At 34.5% G+C, this 16,270-nt stretch overlaps 1 protein-coding gene across 4 annotated transcripts in view; it reads left to right on the top strand.

Moving 5' to 3' along the window:
• Window positions 1-16,270, top strand: part of MICU1 (Mitochondrial calcium uptake 1) — a 308,863-nt gene that overhangs the window by 203,326 nt on the left and 89,267 nt on the right. For all 4 annotated transcript variants that reach the window (XM_090403891.1, XM_090403889.1, XM_090403890.1 and 1 more), the window contains one exon: window positions 7,855-7,963. In XM_090403891.1, coding sequence (XP_090260017.1) covers window positions 7,855-7,963 — 109 coding nt within the window. The remainder of the gene's footprint in view (window positions 1-7,854; window positions 7,964-16,270) is intronic.

The raw sequence follows: 16,270 nt of genomic DNA, 5'->3' as shown, positions 1-16,270 counted from the left end.
CTAAACTGGAAAAATGTTATATAGCAAAACAGAATGAAGTGCTTACATCTAAGTTTTAGTTATTATATGAAATAAATCAAACAAATGAAAAATTTTGTATGAAATGCATGTATATTACTATAAAACTTTAAAGCAAATTTGATATTCATCTAAATGAAATTCTCAAAAGTTAAATTTTCTTATTTGAAATACTTGGAATTATGCATGCTTATTAATATGCAATAACATTTGGGAAATAGAAAAGTGGTAATCTGATTTGAAGTTAAATCATTGGAATAAATTTGTCATAAGACAAAAGATTTAGAATCTTTTGCAGATATTTGCAAATATGATTAAAATAAGTTTATAGGAAGTAAGATTAGTAGGCTGGGTTGAATTAAGGGTTGAAGCCAACTAAGATTAGTTGGCTTCTCATATTCTGGCTTGCAGATATTTGCAAATATGATTAAAATAAGTTTATAGGAAGTAAGATTAGTAGGCTGGGGAATGAGCTTCAGGGCAGGAGTTGTTGGCACTCAGAATTACCAGAAATGTGTATATACACAAATGAACAAAAAAACAGAAAGAACGAGAAAACAAAAATGTTTAAGAAATGTAGCGAATAGTGGCAGTGCATAAAAAGATTATGCAATTACTAGCAGGAAGCCAAGTTAAGTAGGAAGCAAAGCAGTTTTCCATTTATTAAAAGAAAAAAAAAACGATTGAACGAATAAATGACCTGTTTGGCAACATCCATATGAACATTTATTCTGTGATTTTTAAGAAATACTGCATAAGTTGCATTCCTTTCTGGCAGTAGGTTATATGGCAGCAACCTACCAATTATTCAAACATGCACAGACTGTCAGTTTGTTTTGCTATATATGTGAAAAATTGTCTTTATCTCCAGGTCATGCTCAAATATTCATATACTACATTGCATTTTTTTTTACTTGAATCAACCATTCCCTACTCCCAAAAAGCTGTAAGACATTAACAGTTTTTGATGGTCACTCAGTTTGGCTATTTCTTCTCATATCCTGGCTTGTAACAGCCACACAGCATTTCAAAATAGTAGTGTCCAAGTGATGCTTTAAAATAGCCTTATATATTTTTTTTTTAAATGTAATTACCGCACAGAAAAGGTTGTATCATGACATAAAAATTAGTAACATTCATATGAATTTTCATGGCTCCAGTCAAAAAAATAAAATAAAATAAATATATATATATATATATATATATATCATTTAATAAAACTATTTAGCATTATTGATACATTTCACCAATTTTATTCTTTTATATTTTATAATAAAGGATAAAATACATTTTATCCTTTATTCTATATAACAAACATTTTATTATTTCATGTGCACTATGTAAAAATGTTTTCCATTTTCCCTTTTGTGTTAGGCTCAATGGCTTGTCAAAGTCATGTAGCTTTGCCTCCTTTGAAAGCTAACTAATGTTCTGATAAGGTAATCCTGTTTGCATAATGTATTATGCAAACAGGATTACCAAGCTTGCCAGAAGAATGCAATTACATGCATTCTTCTGGCCAGCTTGCCTGATTTTTCAGGATGAAAAACCCACTTTTCCAGGGGGGGGGTGAAATCCTGCCACCTCTATATCAAACTGGCTAACTGACCTTCAATTGAAAAGATCTGATAAAAGTTCTTTGCATTCTACACAGGATTCAAACCCAGGTCTTTCCAATCAAAGAGCATCATCGAAACTGACTGAGCAATGGGTACTCTTATGAAAAAAAGTTGCAAAGCTTATAATATTAATTTCAGTCATAATTAGGACCTAGGACCTACCTGAAAATAGCACTCCTAGAGGAATATTGTATTTATTTTTGTAGTTTCACATCTTTGGAAGCTAACAAATTATCTCGACCTGTTTTACCTTAAAACAAGTTGAGAATTAGTGAAGTTCAGTAATGTGCATGTGTAATCCCAAGAGTCAGTAACTGAAGAAACTTTCCCATGTGATGATTTGTTAGGGAAAATCTGCACACATCAAGAAGAAGCTTTATCATTAGTAAATATAGGAAGATGAGCTTTGTGCCAACATAATATAAGATTTATTTACATTTTTGCAAAATTAACTAATTGTGAAGTATTGTGCAAATATATGTGCAATTAAGTGCTAAAATTCGGTTTCAGTCATCCCAAATTGGTGAACAAACTTATTCTTTCTCTCTCTCTCTCTCTTCACTTCCTTAGTGACTAACTGACTTACAGAACTCTGAAAAACTAAAGACAGACTCTTCAATCATGATTCTTTAATTCTGCAGCCCATAAGAGCAAATTAAAGGGGAAAAAAACTGAAAAAATTATTGGCTGAGAAAGAAGAGCCTGTCAAGCTTACTTAACTTATAACAACTCATGGGGTAAGTAGAAAGCTGAAACCTTTGTCCTAGGTTTTCAACTTTTGTTATACCTCATTTTAACATTTCCAATGTTGATATCACTACTTTAGTAAGGACTAAAGAAATTAGCAAAAGATGCTGCAGATTTAATCTGTATCTAAATAGCACCCTTACTTCTGAATGCCAAACCGACATGCAGAAATATTTCAAAAAATGGAATTGTCGGTACTTCAGAAAATACAACTCAACAAGAACTCATAGTATTAAAAGCAGATGAAGGTCTGCTTTTAATACTATAATGCTCTTAGGTCAGAGAGAATGCCATAGTTAGTCATGAACATGGATTTGTGTTGGTAAATTGTAGAACTTACTCATATTGAAACACCTGCATTCAACTGGACTACAGCCCATTATTGTTGGCCATGTTCACAACATGGGCAATATAATACAATAAAAAAAAATCAAAAAAAAATCAGCTAACGCCTTTTTTATTCCCGTATACGGGGAGTAGGCGAGGCCATTTAGCCCTATCTAACTTTTGGAGACTGAGTGGGCAGTTCAATCTCCACTGGTACCCAATCAGAGATAGATGGCCCAAGGCTATCACTAATTAAGCGATACACAGTGAAGAGAGACGGTTCAAACGTGCTGCCATCTCATGGTCCCTAACCCTAACACAATATATTTAATGTCTGAAATAATGTGGGTTCTACGGTCGATTTTCTTGAGTTTACGGGACGAAAAACCCGAGTTTCCGGGAGGAAAAACCCACTTGCCGTGCCAGAGATCGACTAACTCGGGAACTGGTCGAAAAAAGGCTTAGAAAATTTTCCTCTAGTCGCCGACTAGACTCGAAACCAAGTCTTCCTTCGCACGGCCAAGCACCGTGGTGTGCAAACGCCACATCCACTGAGCTACACAGGCTTATAATACAATATATAACAATAATATATTATTATTAATAATATTATTAAAATAATAATAAAATCAATATTATGTATTAATATTAATTTCTAGCATTCAGCAACAGTTTTTAATTGGTAAACCACCTACTGCTGTATGTATTTGTATTCCCGTTTCTTTGATTTGCTTGTTTCTACACACTGATGATGTCCTGTTATTTTCAGTACAAAATATCTGCAAATTTCATTAAAGCTAATTACTGTGGTTGTTGTGTAATTTATTCTTTATAGTCATGCCACGGGTACTTTTAAAGATTAAATATGCTTATAGACTTTGTAAACTGACCAAGAAGCATTGCATTTCTAGACATCCACTAGTTTCCAGAATTTACAAAGCTCCAAAGATACACAAGCAAAGCATACCACTGTTCTATAGTGGATCAGATATTTACCCATTTCTCTTCTCTCTAAATATCTCACAAATCCTGTAGTCCTTATTATTGGCAAGATGGAAGTCTAAGAACACTGCATACTTCATTGAACATGTGAAGATGTTCATCAGTGTATTTCTAGCAGAAACTGTAAGACTATTACAAGAACTATTTCCACGACACTGTGGCATTATTTGAACTACATCAACAACACGTTACTCCAAGACAAATTCTGTGAGCAAAAAGAAATTCTAGTAAATGGGCTTGTCACTCTCTCCACTTTTGACCAATCTGTTTATGGAATCATTGGAAACATAGGTTGGGGGGGGGGGCATATGAATTATGATCTAAACTTTTGTCATGCTATGTGGATGATGTATTCATCATCTGGCCTAGCTCAGAAAAATAATTACAGGATTTTCCAGTCATCTTAATAACATTTCTCTTCTCATAAAGTTCACTGTTGAAATTAGAATTATTTATTAGAAAACAACAGATTTTTTTAAGACACTCTACAGCTCTCCAAAAAAAATAAACTTAAGTATTCAATCTACACAAAAACCTGTGCACATGAGAAGATACCAGTGTGCATCTTCTCATGTGCACAGCATATTTCGATATGCTGTTGAAGCATATCGAAATGGCCTACATTGAAATTCCCCTGAAATTATATTTCCCAATATCATTAAATATAAATAAAATTGCAAGTCCAGTTACACCACTAGTCACTTTCCTTCTCTTTAATTCTACTCCATCATGTATAATTCTCTTTGATGTCTATCCTTCATCCAATCTTACTCAAATGGAGATGAATATGAAGTTGTCATCAACTTCATATTCATTCCCATTTGAATAACAGTGAAGTGGATGAATAATGATATTATGGTAGAATTGTTAAGGAAGACGATGATATTGAGTAGTATGCAGGAGAATGGTTAACAGTTACATGAGGAGTATAAAGCATAGACAAGAAAAGTGATATGTTTCGTCAGTAAATAGAAGACAGAATATGAAAAGAATATGGAAGAACTAGGGCCACCATATTCTAGAGAGTTCTCTCATTATGTGGCCAGTAAAAGGAACAGTGAGTATGGAAGAATGATCCTGATTTCTATAAATGGTGCTACGGGGGACACGAGAAGATGTTCAATAAATATTTTGTCCCTGCATTTCATGTTACAGGAAAGGGAATAGCATTAAGTATGATGGCAGAGAACGATAGTAAACTGGAAGTTGGTGAATGGGAGGTGTGGAATGATGGAATATAACCATGTTTTATTAAGGGGAAGTGCATGTAAGAATTAACACTGCTCCTGACTTTGTTGTTCAACGAGTCTTGCAACACTGAGAGTTCCTTATGATAGTGCTACTTTTTGTGGATTTTTTGAAGGTATTTGATAGAATGCTACATAAACTATATTTGCAAGATTTTACTTGTACATTCATTATGGTAAGAGAAATAAAACATCTACATGTTTTATTTATTTTGGAATGTAAATAACTAACAGCTTCAAAAGGAAGATAAACTTATTAGAGAACATACAAAAAATCTAAACACTTCTAGCAGTGATTGTTTTTAAAACACATAGCATTAATAAAAATCTAGATCAGCCACATGGATCTACGTTTTTATTAATTTTTTTTGAATTTTGGAATGGATAATATTTTGTGTATCAAATGATTCATGAAACATGATCTTTAGATTCATTATGGGGTTTAATGGAAAAAATATAGCACATATAAATAATTAAACAACTGTTTAATCATTTCTATATTTCATCTCAGTCATCAGGGAAACAATATTAAAATTGCAAAAACACACAAATTTGCACAATAAGTGGAAAAGATTAGAATGAAAGCCTCAAGTCCTATTGAAGGCGCCCTCTAAGGCTAGTCAACAGCTCCCATAGGGGTGCCCCTTATAAGACTTTATGCTTTCAGTCTAATCTTTTCCATTTAGTGTTTGTGCAAATTTGTGTGTTTTTGAAATTTTAATATTATTTCCCTGATGATGTCTCAGTGACTTAGATGAAATATATAGGAACTAGCTGACCCCTACCACTTTGCTGAGGTGAACTTAGACTGCCAGTGGTTCACTTCAGGGTATTTAACTCGAGTATTTGGTACTGGTGCTTTCATCATGGTGTAGAATTGTGAGCATTGGCCAGCCAGGCTGGCCGAGCAGTTAGCGTATCTGCTCTTCAGCCAAAGGGCTGCGGGTTTGAATCCTGCCATGGGCATGGATGTTTGTGATTGTCTATGGAAAAACTAGTGGTGATGATAGATGGCGTTGGTGTAGTAGTGGTCAGTTGGTGGATTGAGTGATGGAGACAGAGTTGTAGAGCAGGTGCCCTCACTCGATGAGTTTTTGGACTCCCTGGACGTGTCAAATAATAATAATAATTATAACACTTCTTTGTAAACAACATTAGAAGTTTCATCGTCCTCGACAAAAATAATTAAATTCTCAGGACTGCTAACTCGAGAACATGCTACATATAACATATAACTGACTGCCTGTGTCTGAAATATTCACATCTTAAATCTAAACCTCCATATCTAAGGGATGCACTCCAATACCCACTTTTATTTTGCAGAGGAGAGGATGGATATTGCATTGATTTACCACAAATGAATCTAGGAAGTGAAGACCCTACAAATAAAAAAACCATTTCAGCAATGAATTTTTATGAGTATCGTAAAAATGGAAAATTTAAATCCACTACATAGATATGGCCAACTCATCAATCAATACTGGGTTGACATGTATGCTAAAATTGAGTCCGAGTGCCTTACATACAAACATTTCAACCAAAGTAAACTTCGGGTAGAAAACAATATACATCTGTGCAATGCTTTGCATGCTGATTGAAATGCTTCAAACATTGTGCTGACTTTTTCATTATCGTTACTTGCAACAGTAATTGGCCAGAGATTGGCCAGTGCTTCCAGAGGTGGATGACATTTAGAATCTGGTGTGGTCACCAGAACCGAGAGGTCACAGGTTGAAGTTCACAGAGCATGTTTCAATTTTTTTCTAAGACTGAGCTCACTGCTGTTATGATAAGGATACTTAAAAGCACGGTCACAGATTTGGTAACCTGGTTTCCATTGTGGTAATGAAATTTTGGAGAGCATCCAGAGATGAACAATTAAGACTCAGGAGTCTGGTTATGGGGGAAACATTGAGGGAATGTCAGTTACAGAGTTCAGCAGACAGGCAGAAAAGAAATTATATGATTGAGAGGTTTAAGTTGACAAGAGGATTTTACAGGAATAATATGGAACACATTATACTGTACATATGGAGAAGGAAAAAGGAAGAATGAAGCTCTTCTTGGAAAAAAAGTGTGAAAAAGAGAGTAAAGAGTAGATTTTTATGGAAAGTGGTAGGTAAGTAGGATGTCATACAGAGTGCACTGTGAATGTTAAAAGCATAAATGAAATTAAGGTTCGATATGCTATGTTGCTGGTTGAACGAGACCTTCTGTGATGAGTCTGTTGAGAGATTTGTTGTTATGATAAAATCCTAACATGCTAAAATATATTTTTAAACCAAGAATTTTATTTTTTTAAATAGAACCTGAGGAAATTGACTGTCAATTATTGTCACTCAATGACTTTAAGTTTTGAATAGTAGACATGTGAAAAGATTATGTGATGATTTGTTCAATAATATGAACAAGATTTTCTCTTTTGCCAGTTGTTAAAAGTCGAGAATTGGGAGTCGGTTCCCAGAAAATGTACTTAGGTTATTAGGTTTTTATATTTATGGAAATGTAGTACACAATACATAAAGAATTATTAATAACTTTGCTGGTTTAGTGTAAATCTTGTATTAGGAAGCTATCATTAATTTTGCGACATGAAGAGGATGCAGTTAATCGTGTTCTTCATTTGCAAAGCAGGTCATAATCAACTGCTATCCTTTTCCTTGTCCCTCTTGTTTTCTGTATTTCATGTATGTTAATAGTAATAAATTTTTACAAGTAATTCTACAGTTGGATTTATAGTTACTATTATTTCTCTTTATAACTTTTGATTGGTTTAAGAATATAACAGTAAATCACATGTGATATTTTATGCTTATTTTTTATAAATATGCAAAATTTTTTTCTGAGAATAATAGATTGGGAATCATTATATGAAATTCTCTTTAATTAATTAGGAAAACAAATCTTCTTTGACTCCTGGTGAAGACAGTATATTTTACAAATTGGGTACATCTGGGCTGATAGGATTTTCTGATTACATCTTTCTCTTGACAGTTTTGTCAGGTAGGAACTAAAACAATTAAAGTAATAAAACTCTCCTTAAGTGATATATTCCAATTAGCATTTAGTAATTTTAGATTTGAGAATCATAAATTAGTTTATTTAATAAATTTTTACAAACATATTAGTTTTATTGATATAAAACCTCTGGCCTTGTTGGCCGAGTGGTTAGTGTATCTGCTCTCCATCCAAAAGGCTGTGTGTTCGAATCCCTCTGTGGGCATGGATGTTTGTGATTGTCTGCAGAAATACTAGTGATGGTGGGCTGTAGATGGCATTGGAATGAATTGTATGTAGAGTAGACAGAGTTGTAGAGTAGGTGCCCTCCCTCGAAGAGTCTTTGGACTCCCCGGAAGGTGTTATATAATAATAATAATAATAATAATAATAATAATATCTTTAAGATCAGCGGGAAGGAGTGATGACAAGAGGCCATCCCTGGAAGTTACGAAAGGAAACTGTGAGCAGGAGGGTGAGGAGTGGTTTTTTTTTGCATGGAGGGTGGTTGAGCGGTGGAATGCATTGCCTGATGGAGTGGTGAGGGTGAGAACGGTCAATGAGTTTAAGGAGTGGTATGATAGACTTTGTGTTTCTTAGGGGGGGGACCTCCCCTCGGAGTATTGACAGACTTTATGTTCTTAGGAAGGACCTCCCACGATGAGTCTTTTGACTCCATGGAGGCCTGAATAATAATAATAATAATAATTACAAACTTCCGTGATGTTGACAGACTTATCATGGGAAGTCTCACTCAGTGAGGAATACATATATCATATTGAACCTTACACTCCTAGCATTTACAATGCAATGTAACAATACACTTCACTTTCTCACCATTCTCTGTGTAAAAAAGAAATCTGCAACTCACTCTCCCCTTTTCATCACATCTTTAGTACATTCCCTGATCCTTTTCCATAACCAATATTCCAGAATCCTGATATTACTAAATCCTGTTCAGAATTTTGATGTCACAACAAAAACTAAGTGATCAAATTTATGCGCAGTAGTCCATGGTGGTCTAACCAGCAGTTTATATAGTAACACAATTACCTCCATATCTGTACTTTTCATTGTGAAGTGTTCTCTAATGTTCTTTGCAACACTTGCAAATGTGACTTCTGAATTTCAGGGTTCTGTCAGCCATCACTCCCTAGATACTGAATCATTCACCTCTTAAAGCACAGTTTCACCAGTGCAGTTCACAGTCTGATACTTTGGCATTCCAAAGTACAACACCATACACTAATGAACATTAGAATTTCAACCTGACTTATTAATTTAAGCTAAAAGTCTGTTTAAATCTTTCTGAAGAGAAAAGCTATCAGCACATCACCCCATGTCCTTCTAATTTTGCATCATCAGCAGATGACTGAATATCCCATGTCAGTCCACAGGAAATATCATTAACAGATGGTAGTCTTTGGAATGTGGAGTACGAGGACAGAGTGAGAATATCATTGAGGCATATAAGCTAGTCTGGGGTTGTTATCAGGTTGACATGAAAGAAATTTTTCATAGAATGGGAGATGGGAGTAGAAGAAGAGGCCACTGCTGGAAACCATATAAGGAAGGTGTGAGCAGAGGACTGAGAAGAAGGTTCTTTGCATGGAGAGTGGTTGGTGAGTGGAATGCATTGCCTGAGTGTGTTGTGAATGTAGACCCATTGAATCAGTTTAAAGCATAGTTGGATGAGCATCGTGTGCAGTAGTATGTACCTCCCACGATGAGTCTCTTACTCCATGGAGGCCAAATATTAATAACAATAATAATAATAGAGTTGGACAATAGCATCCCAAGAACAGAATTTTCTGGCATGCTATTGGTTGGTTGCCTTTCTTTTCTGGAACACTCTCACTCCATACTTGTTGTTACTGTTAAGAGAATGAATCTCAATTCATCTAACTAATCTATTATCCATTCTGATCTTTCAAAATGGATAATATCATGTATACTAACTTCTTATATGAAAATCTATCAAAAGCATCTGATAGATTTTCATACAAGTGGTTTTTAGTATACATGATAAGAAAGATCAGAATGGATAATAGATTAGTTAGATGAATTGAGATTCATTCTCTTAACAGTAACAGCAATTATGGAGTGAGAGTGTTCCAGAAAAGAAAGGTAACCAACCAATGGCATATCCAAGAATATCACAAATATGAATGTTTCTTTCCAACATATCCAATCAACATATCCAACCAATAAAATGCAAATTGATTACTCAATTACGACCTAATGCACATTAACTGTACAGAGAACTATATCTCCATTTATCCAATCCTGTATTCTATTCTGAACTAATCTCTTCAATACATTAATTACAAGTTAATATATGGACCTGTCTATAATTGAAAATTTCTGTTCTAGAACCATGTTTGTGCAGTGGCAATACTTTGCCTTCTCTCTTCCTTAGGGAACTCTTCCATTGAAAGACTCATGAAACAACCAGGCCAATAGTACAGCCAAGCACATTCTCTGAAAATATATGGTGATAGATCTTGTTCCCACAGCCTTATTAACATCTGGTCTCTTCATCACTTAACTTTTAGTCTCTCTAGTATTTGCTTAACTTGTTGATGTTGCCTAACATCACTCACACTTAGAGCTCCAGAAATCCACTCACTGCAGGCAAGTTATCAGAGACAAGTGGCAAATAAATTTTCAGCCTCATTCTGAATGTATTCAAAATATATTGCCTTATTTTTTTTTCATATTTTACAATTTTTTTCATTTAAAACATCACTGCATTCTTTATCAAGTTATTTGATCATGAGTGGCCTCCAATGAATGTCATTAAAAAGTTTTATTTTCAACCAGTGTGTAATTAACTTATTAAATTAGTGCATTAGCAGAGCTAATCTCAGGTGGTATGGTCACTTAAACAGAATGGGCGAGGAAAGATTAGCAAAACAAGTGTTCTCTGCCAGGTTGGCAGGAAAACGACCCAGAGGAAGACCAAGATATAGGCAGATTGACACGGTACAATGTGCCTTAGACGATAGAAATATAAGATCTGATAATGATAATATTGGAGTCTTGACAAGTAATAGACTGATTTGGAGGAAAATTGTAGATAGGAAGTTAGTAATGATGTAAATTTTTCATGTAGTATTATCATATCCTGTACACCCCTTGAGGGTACATGTCAGGAAATTGATGATGATGAATTAATTCCTTTGTAGTGTATACTTGCATGAAGATACTCACAAAGATACCTTGCTAATGTTTCTCAAATATGAAGTAATTCCAATCTGTGACAACAGGTAACATTATTTATCTCTCACCATCTGTTATAAAGTAAAGCCTCCTCTTTGTCCACAGATTAATTTTGAAATAAATAGTCAAGTATTCTAAAATAACATTTATTTTACAGAACTTGTAAGTCATCACCATTCTTATAAAAATTAGAGATACTAATAAAAAAGTAATTTAACAAGATCAAATATCATTTATTTCACTGCCAACTGTAATTCTTTCAACACCCCTCTTTAATTCCTAAGTAGATATGCATTTAACCCCATGAGTTTATATATTTTTTTACAAAACTTTCATAGTTTCTACATTCAGCTTTGAAATAATGCTGGATTTAATATCCACTTATATAAATTTGCATTGCTGAATTGAAGCCTTTTGGCTTTTTATCTTACTAAATACTTTTATGCACCATCCACTTAAGAAAAATGCACCTCTCCAACATTTCAAACTCCTCAATACTTATTGAGAGTTTTTGCTCTCTTAAGGTTTCTGCCTGATCTCTGAGGAGAACCAACCAGTTCGAAACAGCTGTCAGGCCAGTGAAATCTTATCAAAATGGACCAATAGAAGGTGAATATATGGACGCTTGAGCAAGCTCTCATGTCTTCTGAGTGGTCCACGCTAGGGCAACTTGTGAATGCTGGTGAGTGTATTCCCGTAAGCTCTCTGATCAACTTTTTTTTTTATATGAAACTTTCATAGTTTCTACATTTGGCTTTGAAATAATGCTGAATTTAATATCCACTTAACTTATATTAATTTGCATTGCTGAACTGAAGCCTTTTGGCTCTTTATCTTAGTAGATATGTAATAGTATTTGCATAAGCTTATTTTCACAATTCACATGAATTAGCTTAGTGTAATTATATACTTGAACATACATGATGAAAAGGCTTTTTAGTAGTGTTATTTAAAAAATACAGTTATCTTGCAAAGATGATCTGGAAACCAGATCGCTATTTACATTATATCATATTATTGTCTGGCTTGGTTACTAGTATTGACTATTTTCTGTTGTTTTCACAAACTATTATTTGCCTTTCCTCTTGAATTCTTTTTATAGATAATTTATATAAATTCACCCTTCATTATTGACCACAAATGAAATGCAGACAGCATCTTTTAGTTTTGTGAAGGCAAGTAATTAGAAAATATTAAAAACACTGAAGAAAAATTGAGTTCTGTTGTGTTGTCGATTAAAAACAATCAAAAAATGCTTTCAAGACAAATGGCTGAAGAAATTGAAGTGGTTGTGCTACGAACAAGGTTTTCAAGACTTTAGTTTGATTTTCACAAAAAAATGCTATGACATAGACTTGGCCAGAAGCCAAATGTAGAAACTATGAAAGTTTCTTAAAAAAAAAGTTCATCAGAGAAATTGTCCAGGAAATGTATCTCTAGCTGCTCTCCCCCCCCCAAAAAAAAAGAAAAAAAAAAGATATATTGGATTATAAAATGTTTGAACACCTAAAGTGCCTTTTTAATACAGCCTATTATAAAGCAAAATTCAACAAACAGTTGACTGTTGTTTACTATTATTGAATTTTCGGGCAATTACTTCTTAGGCCCATTAGTAGAATAGTAGTGAAATGTGAAGCAATTGTGTTAATTTCTGATGTCATTAAGCAAAAATTAGTTAAGGAAATCAAAGACTCCAATAGCGAGTCTTCTTGTAGATATGTCGAAGATATTGTAGTCGAGGAGGAAACTCATCTGTTTTGAGATGTATAGATAAAAATCAGAAGAGGCATTTCTTTGTCATTCCTGTCCAAAACTTAAATGCTGTTACTTTGATAGATGAGAGAGTGAAATAAACAACTTCTTCTTGTCAGAGAGACTGGTAATTGTTAGCAGGCGGTTGGAATAGAAATAGCATAAAATATGTTGAGGAAGAAAAACAATAGTTTGAGACAAAATTAAAGAAACATTCCATATTTTGCACATTATTTTATATAAATTGAATTTGGCTGTTTTAAATTCTGTTAAACAACCTGTTATATATATAGCATAAAATTTTTGACAAATTGGGCCATCATGTTTCTTTAATTTTGCCTCTAACCATGAGCAAGGATCATGACATGTAACAAGTCACGTGTTTGTAGCCAGTATAAATTGGAGGAATATGATACTCCCAAGTCAGCACAACTATGTCTGGGTAAAATAGCTGCAAGAAGAGAACTAACAAAGTTTGAAAGAGGCATTGTGATTGGATGCCATGTTGCAGCCTATCTGTTCAGCAAATTTTTGACAAATTGGGCCATCCCAGGTCAATAATCAGTGATACCATACTGAGATGGAAGTGCAGGGAGTCAATTCTAAGAGCTACCCAGAGTGGACAATGCACCACACTCACCGAACATGACTGTAGGGTGATACAAAAGATAATATGTAAAAACTGCCATTCTTTGGCCAACATGTTGAATAAGTTTTAGTAAGGAAATACCATGAGTAGACATATTACTTACTATTATAAAAACGGAATTAACTCACGTAAATTATTCTTTATTTGTAGAATTTTCGCCTAAGTATTACAGGCATCATCAGTACAGGTTCAAAGGCTAATTAAACAATAACTGATATATTCACAAAGTGCCACCTAAGTAGCTAAGGTTAAATTTCCTAAATTTATTTAAAAAAATTTTTATTTTTATTTTTAATATATATAAATATATATATATATGTGTATACAATTACATTTTAGGAAAGATTTGCTGATTTATAGAATACTATCTCCCACAAGGTGGAAAGACGTAGACCATCGAATCTGTTTAGGTTAGGGGAGTGAAGTAATGTTTCACATGTTTCTTTGTAAAGCCATTCCATTAGGAACAAACTTTTGTGAATGACCTTTGTCTTCTTCTACTGAACTCTATGTCTGGTGCTGTTCAGGTTCAAGATACTGGATATATGACATGTGTTCTTCTAACCGGATCAGAGCAGATCTTCCTGTTTGTCCGAAATATGTTAACCCACAAGAGCAGGGAATCTGGTAGACACCTGGATAGCTGAGATGTGGGAACTTGTCCTTTGGAGACATGAGGAATGTGGAGATTTTTCTGATGGGTCGAAAGGCTACACAAATATTTAGTTGTTTTAACACTTTAGCTATGCGTTCGCTAATGCCTTGTACATAGGGGATAAGTATACGCGTAGGTTCTTCTGTATTTGAACAGGATGCTGGCGCACAACTGCTTAAAGCTCTTTTTATGAAGGAATTCGTATAGCCATTGGATATGAAGGAGGAATTAATATATTGTAATTCTTTTTGTAATAGTTCTTCTGAAGAACAAAGGAGTGGGATCTATGAACTAATGTTTTTATGGTACCTGCCTTTTGACTGGAATGGTGATGTGATTCAGCATAGATGTATTGACCTGAATGAGTCTTTTTCCTGTAGACTGTGAATTATAGGTTACCATCTGGTTGGCGAAAAATTAAGTGGTCTTGAAAGGCTAACTGCTTATTTACATCTACTTCTAGGGTTATACCCCAGAAGTTATACCAACAAATTGAAGGAAAGAGCAATGGGTAATCCAATATCTCCTGCTATTGCCAACTACTTCATGGAGCACTTCGAACAACGTATCTTTGACAACATTACACCCAGGCCTAACCTTTGGTTCAGATATGTGGATGACATTTTTGCCATATGGAAGGACACTTCGGAAGAATTACAACAGTCATCATCATCATCATCAAATTCCTGACGTGTACCCTCAAGAGGTGTATAGGATATAATAGTACTACATGAAAAAATTACATCATTACTAACTTCCTATCTACAATTTTCCTCCAAATCAGGAGGAAAATTGTAGATAGGAAAATCTTGGTCTTCCTCTGGGTCGTTTTCCTGCCAACCTGGCAGAGAACACTTGTTTTGCTAATCTTTCTTTGCCCATTCTGTTTTAGTGACCATACCACCTAAGATTAGCTCTGCTATGCATTCCTGGATGCCGACAATGTCAAGTTCTTTCCTAATATCCTCGCTTTTAATATGATTTGCCATTGATGCCATCTGTTCACGCCTATAATCTTTCTCAGGACTTTCATATCTGTGGTCTCTAGTCGTTGGTCAAGTGTTTTACTTCTGACCCAGCTCTCAGATCCATAAGTTAAAACTGGTTTGAACACTGTCTTGTATACAGCTAATATAAGGTTCTGACTAATTTCTCTCTTATTCCATATTTAATTTATCATCTTCAGTAAAAATCGTGCCTAAGTAGCTGAAATGTTTTACTTGTTCCACAGATTTCCCGTTCATAACACAATTGATATTTTCACAATTCTACCTATTTTCATTGTCTTTGTCTTTTTAATGCTGACCTTCATACCATATCTATTACAACAGTTATTCAATTTGGTCAGGGACTCGTGCAAATTTGTAGCAGATTTATTTAGAAGTATAACATCGTCTGCATAAAGCAAAGAGCTGACATTAACATCTCCAATTCTGATATCATGTTTAATACCACTTTCCTTCATAATGTGATCCATATAGATAATGAATAACAGAGGGGATTAAACCATCTTCCTGTACTTCCTTCAATTCTAACTGCCGACTTACAACTCAAATACAGACTAAGTATTGCTTGATATAATGTCCCATTGATACCATATAACTGTAGCGTATTGAATAGCTTCTCTCTTGGCACCTTGTCATATGCCTTTTCCAGATCGACAAAATTTAAATACAGATCTTTGTTATATTCCCATGCTTTCTCAACTATTTGTCGTAAAGTGACGATCTGATCCTGACAGCCTCTATTTGGCCTGAATCCAGCTTGTTCTTCACCAGGCTTTTCTTCCACAATTCTTCTCAACTGTTTCTCCAGTATGCTTGCATAGATCTTGCCAGGAACACTCAGTAGGAAAATACCTCTGTAATTCTAACATTCAGTTTTATTTCCCTTTTTATATATGGGTACTATTAGAGCTCTACTCCAATCATCGGGAATTCGTCCCTGTGTCCAGGCTTTCTGAACTATGCAGTGCAGCCACTGTAAGACTTTTATACCACCATATTTCAGCATTTCTGGTCGAATATCATCTACT

Source organism: Typopeltis vanoorti, chromosome 14 (assembly GCF_054136105.1).
Source record: "Typopeltis vanoorti isolate ZY-2024b chromosome 14, IOZ_Tvanoo_1.0, whole genome shotgun sequence".
NCBI classification, from domain to species: domain Eukaryota; kingdom Metazoa; phylum Arthropoda; class Arachnida; order Uropygi; family Thelyphonidae; genus Typopeltis; species Typopeltis vanoorti.
This window is presented reverse-complemented; position numbering and strand designations above follow the sequence as displayed.